At 35.6% G+C, this 24,060-nt stretch overlaps 1 protein-coding gene across 1 annotated transcript in view; it reads left to right on the top strand.

The window, feature by feature from the left end:
* The window catches only part of LOC124637803 (BMP and activin membrane-bound inhibitor homolog), a 76,997-nt gene extending 54,908 nt beyond the window's left edge, over window positions 1–22,089 (top strand). The window contains exons 3-6 of the mRNA XM_047174470.1: window positions 11,570–11,730; window positions 19,034–19,205; window positions 19,478–21,133; window positions 21,175–22,089. Coding sequence (XP_047030426.1) covers window positions 11,570–11,730; window positions 19,034–19,205; window positions 19,478–19,643 — 499 coding nt within the window. The 3' untranslated portion in view covers window positions 19,644–21,133; window positions 21,175–22,089. The remainder of the gene's footprint in view (window positions 1–11,569; window positions 11,731–19,033; window positions 19,206–19,477; window positions 21,134–21,174) is intronic.
* The last annotated feature ends 1,971 nt before the right edge of the window (window positions 22,090–24,060 follow it).

Here is a 24,060-nt window from a genome sequence, read left to right on the forward strand (position 1 = left end):
TATCTAATGTATCATCAGTGGTTTTTAGAGAACCAATAGGATCAAAGTATATGCCTGCGTTGTCAGATGCTGGTTGGATATAATTTTGTCTGTTTGATGCCAGGGACGGGTAAATGTAACCAATTCTGGAATGGAAGGTGATTGTAAGTTATTAGATTATATAGTATAGTATATTATACGCTGTTGCTAGTATGCAATTTCATTTCATCAAAATGGTGTTTGACATGACGCCTATTTATTAGGAGTGACGCGGTGTTATTTCCGTGTATTTTTACTATTTTGTACGGGCCTTTCCATATTGGTGAAAGAGCTTTTCGAAGCCGTAGATGATTTTTCAGATAAACAAGGTCGCCGACCTTATATTTGATTGGCCTTGAACGAGTGTCGTAATAGTTTTTTGAACTTTCTTTAGATTTTTGTATGTGTTCTATAGCTTTAGCTCGGCTGTATTTGAGTCTGTTTTGTAGCACACGGACATAATCAGGGTAAGTTACGCTTGCAGCTTCTTCATAGACAGAGTCTGGTATGTATGGTTTATTTCCGAACACGAGTTCGTAAGGGGAGAAATGAGTAGTCGAATGGATAGCGGAGTTATAGGCAAGCATAGCTGTATATACAAAGCGGTGCCAATTATTTTGTTCTTCGTTTACATAGGATTTTAAATATTCTTTTAAGGTGGAATGACTCCTTTCAAGAGCGCCTTGGGTCTGAGGATGATAAGGGGTACTCCACAACTGTTTGATTTTTAACAGTCTGCAGGTTTGTTTAAACAGTTCTGCTGTGAAGTTAGTCCCTTGGTCCGTTAAAATTGTTTTGGGTATTCCAAATAGCGTGATAAAATGGACTAGACATTCACATGACTCTTCAGCCGTAGTGTTGGTGATTGGATAAGCGGTTGAAAACTTGGTAAGGTCATCTTGAAGTGTTAAGATAAACTTAAACCTATCGTTACCGGCTTCCGGTAGAGGACCTACAATATCTAATGCTACGCGTTCAAAAGGACGAGTGGAAAGAGATGTAATCTGCATGGGAGCACGATTAACTTTCCTAAGGGCTTTGTTAGTTTGACATTGCGGACATTTTTTCACATAGTTTTCTATGTCTGATCGCATATTTTTCCAGTAATACTTTTCTTGAATACGTTTTAGCATTCTAGCGGAACCTAAATGACCGGCGATGGGCATGTCATGATTTTCTTTCATGATTTTAGGGATTTCACTTAATGACGGATAAATGATGGAATTTTTGTAAATATGTACATTTATTTTCGAATTGTGAAATAAATATAATATTATATTGTAAACTTTTAGGTATTGATGACAATCAAAGGGGTTGCTAAAGTCTGAGATGGCTATCTCGGGATTGTTTTGATCTGCAAGACTAACTATTAGCTCATTTCTTATGGATTTGAGAGTTTCGTAAATATCTTCATAAGTGCAGGTATCAAAATGATTGACTTTAGTAAAGAGGAAATAATACGTTTTGTTTTCGGATTCGTATTTGAGAAAAGTGAATAGGGTTCTTTCTAATAGGGAAAATTCACTCAAATTAGGAATATTAGATATAACTTCTTGAACATACGGGACGGATTCATCCATATCTATGGATGTAGGGATGACAATATATTTTTTATCGGTTTTAGATAAACTTTCGTTATGTTCTATGATAGTTGCATTAGAACTGAAGTCTTTTGAGGTAGTTTTAAGGAAATCTGAGTAGTTACCATCTAGGATATTTGGACTTCTTGAATTTGAGCCGTCGATTGGTATTGTTGGATTTGATGATGGTGTGTTTTGGTTAGTTGAATTATCGAGGTCATCAAGATTACCTAATTCTGGTAAGCTAGCAGGTGGAGCAAGTGGATCTATGAGATCTTCGAGTTGGATTAAATCATCTGAATTTATTGACTTGTCGGAATCAGGTGAGTTAACATTTTGCCTTGAAGTGCTAGGAATAGGATCTATGGCATTAACAGATTTAAGTGGAGGGTAACGCGATAACGCATCAGCAGCATTATTTAATTTTCCTTTCTGATAGACAATTTCATACTCATATTCCTCCAATTTTAATCTCCATCTTTGGAGTTTACTACTGGGATCAGAGTGATTAAATAGCCAACGCAAAGGGCGATGGTCGGTAACAATCAGGAATTTCCTACCATATAAATATGGGCGGAATGTCTTGCAACCGAAAAGAATCGCAAGTAATTCTTTTTCCGTTGTGCTGTAGTTACACTCACTTTTATTAAGTGTACGAGATGCGTAGGCGATAGGTTTATCTTTCCCTAATTCGCCTTGAGAAAGGATGGAGCTAATAGCATAATTAGATGCATCGCAAGTTAAAACGAATGGTCGTGAGAAGTCAGGATATGTCAATAGTGGTGCTGTTGTGAGTTTGTTTTTTAGGGTTTCAAATGCTAACTGATGTTCATTTGACCATACAAACTCTACATTCTTTTTTAATAGATTTGTTAAAGGTTTCGCAATACTAGACAAGTCTGGAATAAATCTGCGATAATAAGAAACAAGTCCAAGGAATGACTTAATGTCCTTGGGAACTTTTGGTACGGGGAAATCCAGTATCACACTTATTTTTGCAGGATTTGGTTTCACACCTTTGTCAGTGATGACATGGCCTAGGTATGAAACTTCCTTTCTTAGGAACTCGCACTTGTCGGGTTGTAATTTAAGTTTAAATTGGCGCAGTCTGTCAAAAACGTTTGTTAAGTTATTAATGTGAGAGGCAAGGTCGTAGGAGTATATAACAATATCGTCGAGGTAAACAAAACATTGAATACCTTGGAGCCCAGATAAGGCTGAATTCATTAACCTCTGAAAGGTTGACGGAGCATTTTTGAGTCCGAATGGCATACGTGTGAACTCGTAATGTCCTGTTGGGACAGAAAATGCTGTTTTTGGAGCGTCATCAGCAGACATATTAATTTGATGGAATCCGGATGCTAGATCTAGCGTGCTAAAGTATTTACTTTTGCCCAGCTGATCTAGTATGTCTGCTATATTTGGGATAGGATAGGAGTCACCGATGGTTATATCATTGAGCTTGCGGTAGTCGATTACCACACGCCATTTCTTTTGACCGGATGCGTCGAGTTTTTTTGGTACCACCCAAATTGGTGAAGACCATGGAGACATAGAAGGTTTTATGATACCTTGGCGTAACATTTTATCGATTTGGGAGTCAACTTCCTTTTTATGACATTCAGGGAATCGATATGTTTTTACATGAATTGGTTCATCCGACGTTGTTTTAATTTTGTGTTCTATTGCGTCGGTTGAGGTCAGGTTATCATCAGGTAAGTGGAAGATGTCAGAGAATTGGGAACAGACTGAGTATAGTGCCTCGGTTTCTTCTGCATTAAGGTGGGATACGCGAAGTTCCTTTAGAACTTCTTCTGTACGTTCAAAAGTGTGTGATTCGGCTGTGATTCCTATAAATTTTGAAGCTTGTAACTGGAAAGGCTCTAAATGCAATCGAAGGTCAGAATTGATTTTTACGGGTTCTTCTAAGGTGTTTAAAATTGAAATATTAACACGGTGGTTTTTCTTTACTTTAACTACACAGTTGGCTATTAGCAGGTTTTTAGATATATGTTGGTTGATTACTAATCCCTCTCCAATTTCTGGATTTGCGACTGTACATTCTATGATAGCTTCGCTACGCGCTGCTATTGTATAGACAGGTTCATTAAAATACATTTGAAATTGAATGTCTTTTAAATATAACATGCTTTCTTCATAATTAACTTGGCCATTCTTGGAATTAAATAAATCGTTGCCGATAATGCCATCATAGGGTATGGTTAAGTGATCTATTAAGTTGAATATGTGAGTCAAGTATTTACAGTCACTGTGGTCTTCATTATGGGTACTCATGGTTATAGGAATTTGTCCTAATGTGCTTAAAGGACTATCGGTGGTTGAATCTATGCCTTTGATCTTAAACTTGATTGATTCATTGATTACAGGCATATGATTGATAACTGATGTTTTTATAATACTTATAGATGCACCGGTATCAACGAGGAGCAAAAGATCTTTAGAAGACACAGGGGATTTAACTTGTATGTAAGGTAAGTATTTATTTGAAATGTTTTGTGTGAATTCATATATGGTTTTATTAATGTTTTCTTTATTTTCAGGATTACGGACAGAATCTACGATTTGGGGCTGGTTACCCTGTTGCTTGATTCTAGGTGATTTTAAGGATTCATCAGAATCTACGATTTGGGGCTGGTTACCCTGTTGCTTGATTCTAGATGACTTTAGGAATTTATTAGAATCTACGATTTGGGGCTGGTTACCCTGTTGTTTGATTCTAATTGAATGACCTCGAGTTTTGGGCTTATCATTACCATGTCCATGGGTCATCGTGTCGATATTGGTGTCGTCTATCATGGTTTGTCCCGTGCGACACCTATTCGGGACATTATTTAGTTTAAATCATAATTATCGACAGTATCATATCCTTCAGTTTCAGTTAAGGTGTTAATTTGTGGTTTGAAGGACGTGCCTGGTTGAGTGTTAGAATTAGATGGTTTATTTACATTGAATTTTTTGTTGTTATACTCGCGGAGTCTGCAATTTTCTAAAAGATGGCCTGCCTTTTTGCAATATCGGCAGAACGGATCTTTTGAAGCTGCTTGACTGGAATAAGGTTTTTGAGTTTGATTATTATTATAAAAGTTACTAGTTCTATTAGGTTTAGCGTTTATATCATTATTACGTGAAGTTTTCGCGACCGTACTCTGTTTATATGAGTATTGTTGTAACTTTTCTTCTGAAAGAGCACAATTGATGGCATCGTTAAGATTCTTAGGGTCTCTGCATCTGACTATATTCGCGATACGAGGAGTGAGGCCCATAGTGAAAGTGTGAAGAGCTAGATCCTCCATAGCCGCTACTCTACCAGCAATTTCACTTTTCTTGTGATTGGTAACCGCGATTTCTGTCAGAAGTTGGGATAGGCATGTTTCAACCCTAAGTGAAAATTGGCTAACATTTTCTTGTGCGCCCTGTCTACAATCTTGAAGTTCTATTAAAAGATGAGCGTAGTGTTTTCGCTCTCCGAATTGGTTTTGCAGGAAATCCCTAAGTGAGGGCCAAGTTTCGAACTCTTTTATTGAGCATGCTATTTCGGCTTTACCGTCTAGCTGGCTGATGATATATTTGAATACGATGTCTTGTTGATTAGGGGCGGATAATGAAATCGCATTATCGCAATTATTTATAAAAGCGTTAAGTTTTTCTCGGCTACCATCAAAAGGTTTTATGAATTTTAGGATAACGTTTAAGGTTAAGCCTTCCTTTGGCTCTTCCTTGACGTTCTTGGAACTTTGAGACATATTAATTAAAATAATACAAACATACAATTGTAACAAGCAAACCCTGGAAATAAAATTAGTATAGCTTAAAAGTTTACACGGCGAAATATTTCGTAGAACTGTTCTTATCGCTGTGCACTGGAACTGCGTCGAATCAATGTCTAGACGGAATACTTTGTAATCTTGTTACAATGTTGCGGTTATGAGATAAGCCGTCCCAAGAAAGTTTGATGGAACTTTGGTTTAAGCACTTGTAAATATTATAAGAAATTATCACAAAACTCACAGGAGCACTAAACATGTGTTTTTCATATTTATGCGGGAACTGGAACTGGAGTTCTGGATACTGGAACCGGGGTTGACCTTGTACCGGGTCGGTGCTGGATCTGGAGACGGGAGACGCTACTTGCGTCCCTGCTCTTTGCCACTTACTGCACAGTGGACCGGTTATGAGGTTCACCGGTATGGTGTACGGTATACACCTGGATGATGCGAGTCGCTTCGTGGAACTTATGCATTCACTGCACTCACTGCACTAGATTTTATTGATTTACGGAGGGAACCGGGAATTTTCAATCCCACCGCTGCCACCAATGTTAGAAACCGGTCTAGGAAACTCTTTTTAAAAAAAAAGGAAACACTTTTACTGAAATTACACCAACACAATTTATTTCAATTATTACAATATTATCGCGAGTGCAATAGGCAAGTGCACGGGATGGAGGCTTGAAGACGACTAAGGATGAGTGGGATGGATGCATGAGGAGTAATGTGTCAGCATTCTGATGGAATTGCAGCATAAGCTGTTGGGTCAGCCAGAAGGGGTGCATTGGAAGGGTATAACAGAACGCAAATAAAGATTTGAATTTGAAAGATAATAATTTGAATAAGGGCAGGAGGATGAGGATGAAACACACGCCAGTTTTCATATAAAAGACCTGCTTGCAGATTTCTATAGATAAGATTACATATATGCCTAACATCCTAATCCTTATTCGTGTACTTAAGTAAGGTACGTGGAATGAATTGCTAGACAGAAAACAATGTACGGGTTTTCCGTATGTCTGTATAAATATGCATCGTTTTAAGTAAAAGGCCGTGGCTTTGAATTTGCAATTGATTTAATGGTTGTTAAGAAACTGTTTTGTTAATCGTCGTTTGTTTATCTCTGTGCTAAACAAAGACATGATTTTGTATAAGTCTTCTGTCAATTCATTTGTAGACTTAATTCACGAGTATTCTGTATGCGCTTCAGTTTGAGACTTTCTGCGGATACCCGCTCCGATCATATTGGAGTTATCAGGTTGTCAAAACGGTTCCCATTCCGGGTTGCAATAAAGAAAGTAAAGGTACATCAAGGCGCCTCATTACAGCTAACAACCGTCCATTAATTGCGTTTTTCCGTACCTCATAAAGCATGTAAATATGACGGCTTCCGCGGCTTATAATCGAATGGATGCGGCAAAAAGTTGCGGCGCAGTGTCATAACCATTGTTACGCCACGAAGTTATGCTATCAATAACAGCAGCTAAAGAAGGAGGTATGAAACCTTTTTGTATGCACAAGGAGTTCTTGCATCATTGTAAATTGAGTATACAATGAAGTTCACATCACGCCATGCTTCGTTCCAAAGGGTGCGATGTACTTAATAATTTCTGCTGTTCTAGAGATAATTTCGTGAGGAGCTTCCCTCTTATAAAATTTGACAGTTTCTATTGATTAATAACTACTGAGCGAGTTTAAAAAAATGTCCCTATCCGGTAATACAAATCATGATCATCATTGAGCTTAACGAAGAAGGTCAGGCACTTGGAGCTACATGTGACCAAAACGATTTTAATCGCCGAACCAAAAATCAAAAACTACACGTCTAAATTATTCAAATTGACGAAATTCTTTCAAATACAACGCTTGCTTCGTTCCCGTGAGAAACCAACTTCTAATTAAAAAAATAGACGAAGATAATTATGATTATCGGGAGATTGAGCGAAATTTGATAGTGACGAAGACATGGTTATGTTGTCGCTGTAAAAATGCCCATTAAAATGTTCTTGTTTATGGTAATCTTTTATTGAAGGCTATTAGCAACTGCGTGTTACATGCCAGCGTGTTTTCTTAAGGGCTTTACTTGTCGTTGAAATTTTTATGATGTAAACTTCATGCTTGTTTTTCTTCGCGGGCATAGACAGTACTGGCCTTACTACAAAAACTTTAACACCTGTTTTACACTTGTCTAAAAAATTTGTGGCTGCAAAATGAACCATATGTCAACGTCATAATTTGACAATTTTTTAGACAAGTCTTAAACTGACGTTAAAAAGTTTTTGTGGTAAGACGGTACATGTCCATATCTATAGTTTAGCAAATATAAATTATATTCTTTAGCTTCTTGTAAAAAGGATAAAAATATTGCAAAAGATGGTGCTGTTAACATTCCTGAGTTAATTGGAAAATATTTATGAGAATAGAAAGTTCAGTTAAAAGCTCGCTGGAGCGCACCTTAGTATTGTTGATTCTAGCAATGCAAACTGCAGTTTCATAGTCCGTAAAAACAATAAACATTTTACTATTCGCGTATCAAGTTTCGATATAAAAGCAGCCATTACAAACAGTCTCCACACTGCAAACTTTTAGTCGGCCGATAGTTTGTTAGGGCTCTTAAATCAGTGTGGAGTTGAATGATAGTATGCACATCATAACGATCAGGTATTAAGCCGGACCGAAGATACTTAAAACAATCATTTTGCCTATGAGGTCAGATAGTCAGGGCAGTCGCTCCTTGTAAAACACTAATACTCAGCTGCAACCGGTCAGACTGGAAGCCGAACCCAACAGAAGTGGGAAAAGGCTCGGAGGATGATGATCAGATCAACTGTAGGCCAACTGTTTAATCTCCAGTGTACGAGTTAGAGGCTAACTCTACTCCCTACTGCTATATTCTCAGCCAACTTTACAGGCTCTTATCAAACTACATGTATAAAACCAATGTTAACTCACACGTAATAAACGTAAAGTAAAATTATACGATATTAGAAACCAACAGCTTGTATATTGAAAAAGATCAGAGTTCACGCAAGATTTATTCAAACAAGAAGCTGTTTTGTATGTTAAACGCTCAAACTAATACATCAAATGTCTTCTCAAGTCTTCAATATTCAAGATATGTTCTTAAGTACGAGTAAATTTTAATTTTATTTAAATTTCGTGAGAATGGGGACTGTGAATCGTTTGCGACATGACTGTAATTTTTTAAGTTTGAACTTCGTACGTTGGCGTGTTGTAAGCATACAGACACTTTTGTTCTATCTTGTTGTGGTGCCTAAAAGATAATTAGCTCTTTTACTACAACTTTTCTTCCTTCTTTCTATTTGGTCTTAATGATATAAAATTGCTCAGGATCTTTTGTTACTCTCTTGCAGTTCTTAATCTTATTTTTACGTCGAAAACAACGTTCTTTGGATCCAAATAAGATTGGGCGGCTCTATTTAGGTAGTCACCGCAAGTCCCATTAAAACGCGCATAAACTGCCCTTGCATTAGTGTGAGTGTGTCAACATTTAAAATGTACGTAGTCAAGTAAACTTACTTCAATACTAAGTGATCATTTGTATTCCATTGACGTGACATTATTATCTGACCGTGCTGTCCAAGGGTACATCTACAAATAAATAAGAGCATTAAACCAACTGGAACCGCCACGAGCACTTATATCTTTGGAAAAGTCTTTCGATTTAAGAGCGGGGTCGAGGCAAAGAATTGAAAAACAAAATCATGCAGTTTGGAGCACTTAGAGAGTATGTGCTGCACTGTCTTGCCTTGGCTGTTTCAAAGTTACGACGATAACGTATCCAGTTGGTTAACTTTTCTAAGACAAATAACATAAATCTTCATGTCTTTATAAAAAGCCTTTAAAAAATGTTAAGACAAGATTTGTATGCCTCTTGCATATAATGTGATGCGATGGTAAATGATGATAAAATGCTATGGTGAGTGACCAACCGTTTATCAGGGTGTTTACATATTATATTACATCAGTGCGGCTATTGGTCATGTCAAACACACTTAGAATGTGTTTAATTAAAGGAAAACCTGTTTTGTATGTATTTTTAAAAAAGCCGTATTCCCAATCATAACATATAAGAAGTCGTGAAGAGTTGAGTGTTCTGAGGGGCTGTCTTATGTAATTCTGACGTTCGAAAAGGCAGATTTTCAGTCTACTTTGATTACACGATTTTTGATTTTGAGTATTGCTCTGATTTTTTATCATATTCCATGGTAAGAACTTGCCTTTTTGAGAAGTATTTCAGGACTTTCATATTCTCTCAAAATATTTTCAAAGTTTCCAGTAGTGAGTTCCTTCTTGGATTAAATAACATATTATGTAAATAGCATCAAGAATTTATAATGTTATGTTTACACTAATGAGGCGCCTAAAATCATCATTATAATTATGTATCATGTTATCCTTGATCTTTTAACTTCCTTTCAAAGCCTTATCGGGGCGCCTATGACACGAACCAAAATGTATATTATATTTATACTAAATCCTTCTTTAGGCTTTATCTAATCTATGGTCATTTGACTACAGATTATGTCTCAATAAAAAATAATCAATCTTTTTAGGTGATTCATCATAATTATTAACTAAACCACTTTTTTGTGCAAATTTTATTATAATTACTAGTTTGGTTATCAAAATCTTAATTGATCAAAACTAATCTTCCGTCAGCATTCATTTAGATCTTTTTTAATTGCATAATTTTAAGATAAAAGATAACTTTGTAATTTCAAACCGATATGGGTATGGATAAGATAGCGACCAGTAAAAAAAAATATTAGAGAGAGTTTTTTTATAAACACCTGTAGAACATAATCCGTCGTAACACAAAAACTTTTAAACGTCTTTTGAACACTTTTCTTAAAAAAAAAATCTGATTATGCCTTTGAAATAAGGTCCGTTTTGCTGTCACATTTTTTTTAGACCAGTGTTCAACAGTTGTTTAAATTTTTGTAGTAAGGCTGTAAATGTAGTTACCGAACGCGGTTTTGCCCTCGTCTCGCGAAAATTACGCAAGAAAAGTTTTTTTGGCATCGCACTGGTTCCTGAAAAAAAAAGCATTCAACTTTTGAAACTTTTCAGCTTTATAATATTCCTACCTGTACTTCTTCCTGCTCTTCACTATAAACTGATATAAAAATATAAAATTACAATGAACATGTCTTCTAAATCAAAACTACTTACTATAACAAATACGTGCACCGATCAGTTGGCATACCCAGTTGGCAGAACACACTCTTGCGCAAGACAAACACTATGGGAGGTGCGCAATGTAATCACTTGATGTGCATCTGAGTAGCATCTGTTACGAGGTTTTAATACCTGTCTTTTATCTTTTTACAGTTATTTTTTCTCTATTTAGTTTGTACATTAATATGTAGTGAGGAAAACACTTCAAGCACCCGGTCTTTTCTGTTCTAAAGTCTAATATGTCTATGATTTGATCGCAGTATTGAATGAAACTAGATCCCCATAACATTCTAACTAATGCAGATTTTATTCAACTCCAATAAGTTTTTCATGTCAATTGAAATTCTTCAGTAATTAAGACCTAGAATGCCCACAAGTTGTACCAACTTCAAGACATAAATTGCATTTTTTTTTCACGCTATAAAGTAACAAGTACAGGCCGAGGCTAACTACAGAACTTTTTGCTTCAATACCATTGAGTCAACTGACTCAAAATGAATTCGAATCGAGCAAAAAATCCGCCATTTAACGTTCGAGTTCTGAATTCAATAAATATAAGCTTTATGATTTTCTTTTGTTTTATAAACTCGCTTGAGACAACCTTTTTGTTGGGACGGGTGAAAGACAGGACGAACGGGTTTTGTCTATGGAAGGATGTAACAGCTGATTTATTGGCTATTAAATCGCAACTTTATGGTTTATTTTCCAATCTTTGCAATTAAGATTGTTAATGTGAACTAGATTTTGTCTCGTTAGTGTTAAAGTACGACTCCTTTTAACAACATCTGTAAAATTAAAATGGGGAATTATGTGGTCTACTTTTTAGCTCTGAAGTCGTAAAACTATACTATAATTTATAGGGAAGTTCAGAGAAAGAAATAAAACTGCAACTGATTTCTATTTCTCCCCAAACTCACGCCTTCTTTAAGGCAAATGTATAATTTTATCGTCATCCTAATTTAACATTTCCCCAATTTCCAGGGAAGAAGAAGCGTTATCCCGCTGCCAGAACTCCCCAGGGTCCGGAGGTCCACCACCGTCATCAGAGCACTCGCTCCTGCTGTGCTGTTTCACTGACCTCTGCAACCACGAGGACAGCCCCATAGCCAGAGCGAGGCTTAACCTTACTAGTAATGAATTTGGTAAGTTCTATTTTAATAATTTGTACTGTATTCTGATGAAGATCTGTTTAGTAGTGTTTATAAGAAAGAGTTACAAACATTCGCACACCCAAGATTTCACGACATTGTAACTATTTTGCGCGTAGATTTTGCGTCCTGATAAAAAAAAAAAACGCTTTACGCTTCAGATAGAAAGTTTCCAGGAACACATCAGTTTCAAATTCAAATACTTGAACTATTTTTACGACATTTGTGCAGGCTATTCACAAACTTAGATCCGGTGCCTGTGCCAGTATAGTCTTGCGGCGCTAAGACCACAAATCGAAATACAAAATCAATGCTAATTGGTATACAGAAAAGGAAGCAATAAATAAACTGCTCTAATTTCCTATTAAAATTAGCTCGATACCGATTTTATATAACCGTTACTTGTTCCTCTATACATCAAATAAACATTCATACATAAAACAACGATAGAATTCATTAGATAAGCACTGAATGGAGCCAACACTTTTCCTTATATCGATATTCATAACTCCAGAGGAATCGATTACATTTATCTAAACGATATTCAAGACCATAACAAACCTGCATTTAGAAGATTGCATACGTAATAACAAGATCGGAATTGATTGAGCTCAAATGCAACCGAATACTGCAATACTGTAGGGCCACAGTCTAAATATGGCACAGAGTTTATAGTTGGACAACTGGGAATTATTGAGCTAAGGTTGAATGTAAATTAAAGACTGTGTCGCTTCTGAAGGCAGGTGAATTTTAACAGGTTGCATTGTTAATAGAAATCCAAGTTAAAAGGAATACCAATGATACATAACACAATATAATGGCTACTAGGAACAGTGTAATTGAATATGAAAATATAGAACACACATGAAACCACGATAAGAAAGGTCTTTAACTGCACATTACAAACAATATAACCGTCCATTTAATTTGTACCAATATAACTAACAAAACAACATACAAACAATAAATTAATACGAAAACTATCAGTACAATAAACATAAATAGCTTCTAACATTGCCGGCAATCCAATTATATTGATACAATACTATTGCAGTCGTAAATTGTATTGGATAACACATTCAAACAAACGTGATGAATAAATAAATACGTATAGACAGCCTGTGTATCAAGATCGAATTAAAATCAAAACTTCATAACAGAACGAAGGTAATAGTTGACACCATATTATATACTTATAGAAGTATTGTATTGTCAGAATTTGCAAAGGATGAACCTTGACCGACTTTAAAATCCGGAGATAAAGAATGTTTAATATGTTTATGTAGCAGCTAACTGCAGCGGTCAGGAATTCTCAGAAACCCTTGAAAAGGAATAAAAAATTGAATTAAAAAGTCCGTGCAAAACAACCGAATTTGTATCATCATCCTCCGAGCCTTTTCCCAACTATGTTGGGGTCGGCTTCCAGTCTAACCGGATTCAGCTGAGTACCAGTGCTTTACAAGAAGCGACTGCCTATCTGACCTCCTCAACCCAGTTACCCAGGCAACCCGATACCCCTTGATTAGACTGGTGTCAGACTTACTGGCGTCTGACTACCCGTAACGACTGCCAAGGATGTTCAATGACAGCCGGGGCCTACAGTTTAACGTGCCATCCGAAACACAGTCATTTGGTGTCTAAGCTATACTTAGAAAGTACATACAAACTTAGAAAAGTTGCATTGGTACTTGCCTGACTTGGAATCGAACCCGCGCCCTCATACTCGAGAGGTTGGTTCTTTGCCCACTAGGCCACCACGACGACCGAATTTGTATGTTCACTGCAAAACAACTGACAGTCACGATGCAATGACGATGAAGTTAGCCTTTTTGATCGATGACAGCACTTAAAGCAGTAATGCAATAAACAACTTATAATAGTTCTCAGTATTTCTTAAATTCTAAAGACACAAGTTATATTACCTAACACTACTTAATAATCTCACGTTATTCAACGATTTAACAAACTTAAAAGCCGCAGACAGTTTCTTAGAGAGATAACATCAGTACAAGTTGCAGTAATTCCGTGTCAAACAGACTGAGTAAAGGTGAACTCAGATTGGCAATTTATCGTCGCGTGCAAAGGACTCATCCCGCAGGTTGTTTTATGTTATTTTTTTGTATAATACATTGCAGTATTGCGTTTGGCTTTGTAATGTATTGTGGTCAATGTAGCAGTAACATTTGTTTTGGTGTTATTTGATTCTGATTTGAAAATTTGAAGAAAAATAGCCAGGAATGCATCTAAAAGAATTGAACAAAGAGATGGGAAATATATTAATAGCTGAATTTTAAATAACAATTATTCCAGAAGTCTTGAAAGATGCTCAGGCAAGGCAAGGCAAGGCAAGATGGTCAGGCAAGTATCAATGCAACTTTTCTAAGTTTGTATGTACTTTCTAAGTATATCTTAGACACCAATGACTGTGTTTCGGATGGCACGTTAAACTGTAGGTCCCGGCTGTCATTGAACATCGTTGGCAGTCGTTACGGGTAGTCAGAAGCCAGTAAGTCTGACACCAGTCTAACCAAGGGGTATCGGGTTGCCCGGGTGACTGGGTTGAGGAGGTCAGATAGGCAGTCGCTTCTTGTAAAGCACTGGTACTCAGCTGAATCCGGTTAGACTGGAAGCCGACCCCAACATAGTTTGGGAAAAAGGTTCGGAGGATGATCTTGAAAGATGCTACAGAAAAATAGCTTGAAGATTAAAAATCAAACCGCAGATGTATTGAAGTTAAATCCTTTAATAGCAACCAATTAAAACGCAACATGTGTTTCAGAAAAGTGTGTAAATACCCTAATAGGCTTAATAAATAATTCAATTCTTTGAATTGACAAGCTATTAAAAGTGATAATGCTGGTTCTATGTATATTTCAATTTGAGCCGGTATTAAATCACTAGTTACTTGTTAAGCAACGATTTCTCCTACCGTTTGTCATTTATAATTTATTATGTATTAAATGACTTGTTTATGATACCATAAAGGTGTATATAGCGCCGGATTAAAATTCTGATTTAGGTTTACGACACTTTTAAATCTGTATGCAACTTTAGTTAAATTAGAAATGTTATGTAAATCATTAACTAATCAATCTGTAAGTTCAACCTCATTCACATCATATCTGACACTGTTTTCTTCTCCAATAGGCACGAAATCATCAAAGACATAATTTACAGATACCTGCTCCGACACTCTATCATCCATCAGATCAAAAATTGAATCGAAGCCTTCCCTATTCTCTTCTAATATTTAGTTTTGCTGCCTAGCTACTAAAGCTCCACAATATTCCATGACGTTTTCACCTCATCCTCGCGTTAAATTGTATACATTCTGTTCTCACCGCGTTTACTCAAACACGCTGTAATTTCAATAAAATCCATCCAAGCGGTTTCCTCGAACAAAGATATTATTCTAGCGGTCTCAGTATCTAAAGTAAACAGCGCATGAGTCAGTTCTTGGACTATACTTGCAGCGTTACGTCAGAGGTTTACGGATTTTCAAGTGCACCAGATATTGTTTCAGAATGTTGAGCAATTAAACGTTGTTTATGTGCAATTGTATGAGGATCATCAAAATTACTTTGAGTTCAGACGGTTCATTGTCCCTAGAATTTTATTTCTTCTGTTTCTTTTTTATTCGAAGTGTAAATGTATGAGTAATTGTAACAGAATCCATATGTTTGTCTGAGTCTGGAGCCATGATCTAGACTTTTCCTATTCAGAGAAGTCTCTTGTTTTGCAAACTTTCTTCCATTTTGTTTATGTCTAAGAGCTGTTAGAACTCACACACTGATTGAACCAATTCTGATTCATCGATTGCTATTTAAGATTAAAGCTATATTTCATATCCAACTGTAGGATGCTCTTAATCTTCATTAACTCTGTTTCCACGACATTTAGGAACGGTACGATTTAAATCCTCGCCCCCAGCGCTGGCCTAATCAAGTGCAATCCACGCACCATCGTTTGATTATACAACAAATTGTAATGCGGAATAAATTTTCCCTCCTAACGCCTCGAGGTTTGTATTAATAGTGTAACTATAATGGATACTAAGATCTGCACGCGATTTCGCCCACACCACGTTTTGGTTGGCTTTATTTTGTTAGGTTCTCTGTAAGGAATTTGGCTATCAATCTTTTGAATAGACGCAATTCGGTTGGAATTTTAATAAGATGAAACACGAATAAATAGGTTGAATGACATACATGTGAAAATAATTGAATCTGCAGACAAATCTCATGAATGTGTTAATAATAACAATTTGTAGATTAGCATTACAGATCTGGGCTAGTTTCTTCACCATAATGGTTCTAGCCTGCGGCCGTGATTGCGATGCGCAATTGTTTCAAGCTTATATTCCTTTGTTGGAATTAACTTTTGTTTCCGTTCAGCTAAAATAAATCTTAAGCCCAAGTAATAAAGCTTACTTTAGTTCGTGTGGTAATAAACTGTTAATCGTCTGTTATAAATAGCCAGGGACCTGTTTCGGTGACCGCATCTAAGGAGTGATTTTTGCTGCTATACAAAGGAAAGCTTTCTCTAGTTATATCAGTCTCGACGTAGAATGTGAAGGGCTTGAGTTCATCACAAAAAGCAATTTGCCAAGTCTCATATTTTAGCCGTTTAACGAGTAGCTGCGTACTATGGGGCTCATATAAGGATTGAATCTGCTGAATGACATAAGTATGCATGCATTAAACGAATGAGATCATGTATGTAATTCAATATTGTGCTAGGTCATCTTAAAGAATGCTATTCATTCATTGATACGAAGTATTTAGGGCTTCGTCTGACGTAGCTGTTTCTGACGCTGTTATTATTTGTCATCAATCTTCATTGTTCCTTATAATGAGTGTTGTTTAGCGCTAATTGGGAAGAGGTATGTCTTTAATGGACTTAACAATATTAACATTGGTTATGCCTGTATCGAAGATGATGTTTCCTTAAATATTGCTGATGGACTTTTAGTACCGTTATAAGATGAGGACCAATTTAATGGAAATAAGAACCAAAATAACTTCTCCCATCGCAATCAAGCAACAATTGTTATCAAAACTCTTTAGCGAAATACTTCAGATTCACTCATGGATATTTATCGAGAAGTCTTCATATTTAGCGATTGATCACGGACTTCAAATCGCCAACCATATCGATAAGTGAAAGTGTGAATCTCGCGTTTGTCACGCCACTAACGATTGAAACAATAATCGTACATCAATTTGATGAAATTAATAATCATCAATCTATTGTCTCTTACATTTGGCCTAGAATTCTGATGTTTTTTACCATGTTCCCATGGTTTTGGAATTTAGGAATGCTGTTCTTTGGTTAACGGTGTTTTTTATTTCGCGTCTATTAGTATTATGTTTAGTATCTATTCTCACGGTGCGGATCGGTCTTGACATATTTTCTGTTCGTTCGGATTTTGTTTGTTCTTGTATTTATCATCGCTATTAATAAATCTGTTGATATTCGAAGTCCAGGTCATTGTGGTTTTTGAACTAGTTTTTTATTTGCCTGTCCCCGACATTGGGCTAATTTATGATGATTTAATTAGTATGAGACTTTTTTTCCTGTCAGTTTTTACTTTTTGATTTCTTCTAAGGGTGCATTTTCCTGGATGCCGTTCTTGGTTGGAGCAAAGCTTTCTATTAAGTTTGAAGTTTGTCAGCCAAGACTGTATTCTGATCCAATTGATTTCATTGACTGATTCAAAGTGATTTGGTACCTAAAACTACAGGCAAAAAGTTTTGTCTATTATGTCTACTCAAACAAAAATCCCTTCTAAGAAACCTACATTTTACATTCACACTGACTTCTCGTAATTAAAAGGTACATGCCAATTATGAAGGCTATGCGAGATTAAAATTGCGAAGCTAACATTAAGAACAATAGCAGCTATATCAATTGTCCAAAAGAATGCCATTATGACACACTATATTCATTTATCCATTCGATCTAATAAATGTATTGTGTTCCTGGTAGTCTACCATACGAACCTCCTTGGAACGTCTAGTCAGGCGTAACAATAAATGCGTACCTATGTAGGTCGATTGTCAACTCATTATAATTAGTGCTGGCATGTGGAACAAAGAACGATAAAAAATAAAGCAAAATATGGTATGGTACCAGTGTATTAAAGAGTCAACGTTGGCTTATGTGCTCGACTTGCAAAAGCAATATTGAATAACGCAAGTAATACTGTAGCTAGAATATTCATTGAAAAGACTGACAGCGTGAGATTTAAGTATCTTACCAACCTTATTCAAGCCACAAACACTACTAAAACGAAATTAAATTCAACTAACGTTAAAGTTGTACTTAACACAAGATCTATGTTTGATATCGTTCTGAAATACCGGCCTAAGGGTCTGAGTTGGATAGACAAGCCCATTGCGATGTGGGTGTCTTATCTCTGATGGGTCTCTTTGTCAGATTTAGTGCAGTGGGATAAATTGCGCAAGTTTCAATCTTGCTTCGAATCCAAACTGTCCATTACTTTAAGAATGAAAAAGAAGAAGAGACGTTACCTACTGTTCTTGCAACAGGTAATGTTTGTAGGTCTAATCGATCTCCGGAATCCAGAATAATTCAAGTATAAGAAAAGAACACTATCATTGGAGGCTTAAATATAGATAAGGTACATGTTTGCAGAGGTAATGTTGTGAAAGTGATCGTCCAAAAATAGATAGACAGACATAAACAAACCTATCTAAAAGAAGTAAATTATTGCAAAATAAAACACGTCACATTGTACATTGCACGTATTTTCTCAGATACAGATTGCAACATAATTAATGTTACAATTCGCAGTTTCGTAGTGCATTTTATTGATAAAGTTCCGGTTATAGCCCTGAAGATAACATCATTACGGTGGGCGTTGATAAATGCGCTGACTTTTGCTGTCTCTGCTCTGACAGGGTACATCGGTTTGTCATTGGGAGTACAAGATATGTTACTTGTGAGGTAGCGATACGGGTGTTATGATTTGTTTTTGAAGTCTCATTAAAAAGGGACATGTTTAATTAAGAGGATTCTTGTCTATGTCACTGATGGCCAATGTAGCGGTAGTTTGGGTACTCAATGCTTTTGGTAAAACACAAATTCCAATTCTTCGCCATGGAATACACAGGGAGTTCTTAAAGTACGAGTGCAGTGGTTTGTACGTCTCCATTAGCTTTGAGGCTTTGCGAAAATGACTTTAGGCTTCCAAAACATGGAATAACAACTTCGCAGTACCTACTAATTACTGTTATAAGAAAAATCTTCTAACCTCTTATTTCTCTCTTTTCAGAAGGTCAAACAGTGGCCAGTGAGCGCGGAGCCAACTACAACGGCGAGGTGTGGTTCAAAGCAGCCACCATTGCTGTACCAGTGTGCGGGGCGCTTATACTGTTCCTGCTGGTAGCAGTGGCTGTCAGACTGCTGAAGGCAGACGCGCTGTTACATGCTGATAGGAAACTTAGGTGGGTGGTCTGATGTCACTATGTAAAACACTGGTAGTCTGCATGCGGGTAGACTTGAACCCCAACATGTTGGGAAAATGCTACGTGATGAATCCATCTACTGGATGGTATCGAATACCACCGTTTTCTGAAAGCAAAAATATTATTGTAAGCTTCATCTAGCACTTAAGGATCTGCGGAAGTTGATCAAAAGAGTTCACAAATTGACCGGTGTTGGTGCAACGGGAGGGGTGGTAAAACAGTATTTAATAATTCTTTCTTTTCAATTCCAGGGGCGGCTACATGTCACCGCTTGCTCAAAACACATCAGATGACGTCAAAAAGGTGTGGGTTGGGACGCCATCGGCACCCCTGCTCGTCGCCCCCGGCGGCTGCCTGGTCGCTGTCGAGAGGGCCCAACTAGTAGACAGTCAGACTATCTGTGATATACAACGGTAGGCGACGAAGAAGAATCTCTAAGCGGGTTGTGCCGTGAAATGGAAGGACTGAGTGTTGTGAAACAGGAACTAGAAACTACAAAAAAGTGACAAGAATAAAAATTTGTACCTTATGAATCCAAATGCGTTTTTTTAAGTTTTTTTTTTTTTCAAATGGAGTTCGCTGATGTTTTCATTAGTGAGGTTAATTACGCGTGGTTATAATGGAAGAGCTTTTAAAAATGGATTTGTATTTTTAACGGTGAACTTTGAATGGAAATGGACTGGATTTTTTTTAGTCCAATTTATTGGTAAACATGTATCTTTTACTTATTGACAGTGAAAATCTGCGCTTTCTTCTGATAATTTTTAAATTAATAGAAACATTGCTTTTGGTATTTTTCTTCATAAATAAAATGGACATATATATCTTCAATTAAAGTCGCTTACCAGGTTTTCACTGTCAATAGAACTAAGAATTTGAAAACAGACAGACCATTGATACAATTCAGATACATGTAAAGAATGATCGAAAAATATATCACTGAATAGGTTGTGCATAATTCCTGAATACAAAATAGATTGAAAAGTAACTTGAGTGAGTGTAAATTGGTTTGTATGTATGTTTAGGTATTAAAAACGACTGATCGCCTCAAGCCACTATTATTAGAAGCTTTCGTACGACTACAAATGCTGCGTTTTGTTGCCAAAGACAATAATTGTGAGCGCTTGCTCGAATTAGCTTTGAACAATATTTTTAGTGCTGTTTTTTCTTGTTATTTGATATCTAATGAAATGTAACTTACGTAGAGCTGTGTATTTTTTCTGGTTTCAAAGATCTTTGACTTTCAATCTCAATATACTGATTTTTACAATACTTTACTAGAAGAATTATTAAAATGTAAATGTTACTTTAAAAATATACTTCATACTTGCAGCGATTGTTGGCCATCAAAACGCAGTAACCGTGAAAATGTCGTATAAAAAAGTGGTGAAACAGGCATATTTTTATGAATCTAATTTCGTAAAATTGATCTCAGATTTATACAATTAAATCCCCCACTACACGGAACGACCCGCGGGTATACCAAATTTACCACATTGTATATTTAATTTTATAATAATTATATTTCTTTTAAGAGCTTTGTGTTCCTCTGTATCTTTGTAAATGTATCTTTTTAGTTTTAAGAAGGTAACTTTTGTAACGCAAGTTACCAAGGAGTGAAATGATTTACCAAAATTACCATTCAAGCCATGTGTAGAAAGATTTACCAGCTATAAAGTCAATTATTTTAAAAAGCACTAAGTATATGAACATCGAATTTTTGAGGCATTTACATCTGTGTTCAGAATACAATAAACTGCCTATTCGTGTTTTAAAAGGTCAAATTAAAGCATGTAAATCTAAATGAATTTAATATAAATAAAAATAAATGTGAACGGCAATATTATTCACAAAAAAAAAATATAGACAATTTTGTTTAGTTATTTATAAATATTATGAATTATCACATGCAATCTATATATATATATATCAATATCTATATATATATATCAATAATTTCTGCATGCATTTCCTTCTATGTAAAATGTAAATGATTTGTATTTTTGTAATGTAAATATAAAGTTAAGTTTGTTACCTGTTATAATGTTGTTGTGGACAGTTTCTGAACGTGAAATCAATTTGGAGTACCTCCTAGTCTTTTTTATCTGATCTTAGCATATACTATACTGTGTACATTTTTATGTAAACTCTGAATAGATTTCACAAGTGGTCGATTACTGTAACGTAATGATATTTTTTGGAAAAATTATGTTGTTTTTATTATTGTATATACATATTTAGAGTATGATTTGGGCATATACATTTTGGATTTGATTTTAAGTTTTATCTAACGCACACCGCATAATAAATACAGGTAATCCACGTCTCATTTAAGTAGGTACCTTCAAAGATCTTTATTCCCTTGCTCATCAATTATTTTAATTATAGCTAAGAATATTTTTATAAAACTAATAGACTTATTTTACACTTTTAGCGTTTACAATTTATTATTATTTATCTGCTCACAAATATGGATTTCACTATTTATGTAAAGAAACATAATATATCATTTTATGTACATCTTTCCTTACACTCCATTTTAAAATAGTACCTACCCGCTGCATAATCCACTAACCCAATCAATGCAATAAACATAATAACTACTCTATATACCTACAAGTGCGTTAGATAAATAAATAAATAATAGTTAATACCTTCACATTTCTTACGACCATTATACAGAGATTGTCAAATATAAGAGAAATAAGAGAAAGCTTCCCTAAGGTGCCTTACCTACTATAAACTATACATAGGTGCAAGAAAACAAAATACTCCATAATGTAATGAATATATCTGCAGTCTATGTAAATATAATGTATGTGTATAAATAAATGAAATAAAATGAAATTATTTTATTACTGGATTACTGTTGTTTTTATTCCTATTTTCTGAAATTTGAAAAAAATGGTTGTGCCACTATGCCTTAGAAAAAACCCTGCAGAATGAACTGAAAATATATCATTAAAAGCTACTACCATGAAAATAATTTGGCTGCCCTTAAAATTCTGGTACACTAATAGTCTACCTAAGAATCACATAGGCTACCTTTTTTTCGGTTGCGTTCCCTCAACTGGTGGAACCGTGAAGCACAGCTCATTGTTTTCTAAAAACCACGTTGGTGTAGTTCGCCAACCCCATAAGATAGAAAGTGAAAAAAATTGTCATCAGTCTTGAGTCTGACATTCCCTCACGCTGCACCCACGGACGGAGAAGATGTTTTTCCACCAGAAAGAGACAACTTTGGGGCAATCAATCTGCTGAGACTCTACGTAGAATGCTTAACCAAAACAACCTACAGAAGACTAAAGTACATTCTCGAGCCGTCGTCCTTTCCCGAGCCTTTTCCCAACTATTTTGGGGTCGGCTTCCAGCCTAACTAGATTCAGCTGAGTACCAGTGCTTTACAAGAAGCGACTGCCTATCTGACCTCCTCAACCCAGTTACCCGGGTGACCCGATACCCCTTGGTTAGACTGGTGTCAGACTTACCTACTGGTTTCTGACTACCCGTAACGACTGCCAAGGATGTTCAGTGACAACCGGGACCTACAGTTTAACGTGCCGACCGAAACACAGTCATTGGTGTCCAAATATACTTAGAAAGTACATACAAACTTAGAAAAGTTGCATAGAATGTACATTCTCGAGCACATAGTAAAAAACATTTGAATATCAAACAAATCCCGGTAGTCATTCAGAGCATGCTTAAAGGCCCAGTTCACCGAAAATTTAAACGTCCGATTTCTTAAAATAACAGTTTACTTTTAGTTATCACGGTCAATTTTCAAAATAAACAGTTGTTTTTAAAAAAAAAACGGACGTTCTATGTTGTCGGTGAATTTGGGCCTGACAGCTATACGAATGATTGGGTAATATTTTTGTATATCTATATAGCTATATAATATAGCTATGTACAATTTATATTATTTACAGTTAAAATATAGGTAAACTTGTCGGAGCACTTACAAATTCTAATAAGCATTTACGAAATGTAAAAGTATAAATAGACCAACCTTAAAAAACAGCAATTATTTTGCGGAAACTATTCGACATTTCAAATCATTAACGACAACTTTCCGACAAAAATAATGATCTTATCTATAAAACACATCTTAATACAATTTTCTATGAAATTAAACGATTATGAACCTTAAATCCTAAGTAATTAGTACTTAGTCAGTGCTTATATTTTTATGGTAAAATCTATAAGTGTCATAACTAGATATTATTTATATCTCAATAATTATATTAGATTCAAGATAAGGTGCAGTCGAAATCCTATAAAGACGTCGTTTCTCATAAAAAAATGCATTTGAGTTTCAATTATTATTAAGCTTAGTGGGATTCGCTAAAGATTGGTAAGCTTTTTGTTGTTAAAAAAATACATTTAATTTTGTTAATAACTAAATTAAATGTAGTTTTTTATATATTGATCTAATTTGTGTACATTTTATTTTTTATTTATTTTTATTTTATTTGGGAAACAAACAGATACATTACACCAAAAAGTCATGCATTTTAAAATAAACATCATCCAAAACAGTTTCCACAACATCATTAAAACATTTACGCCGAATCAGAACAATATTGAAACGGTTACAATCAAGTTTAAAAAAATATAAAATCATCATACATCTTTACTATTTTTAATCTGAATAAAAATGCAAAATAACAACGTAGAAGGCTCAAAAATACGACGAAGCCCTTCGAGAAAAGGCAGGTAATGCAGCACTAAAAGAAATAAATAAAACAAAGATTACATTTTGAAATTCGAATTAATTACATAGTAGACAAAATTTTCCGCCTAAAAAATAAGCACAAGCAATAAGTTTGAT

This window comes from Helicoverpa zea, chromosome 16, assembly GCF_022581195.2.
Source record: "Helicoverpa zea isolate HzStark_Cry1AcR chromosome 16, ilHelZeax1.1, whole genome shotgun sequence".
In the NCBI taxonomy this organism is placed as follows: Eukaryota; Metazoa; Arthropoda; class Insecta; order Lepidoptera; family Noctuidae; genus Helicoverpa; species Helicoverpa zea.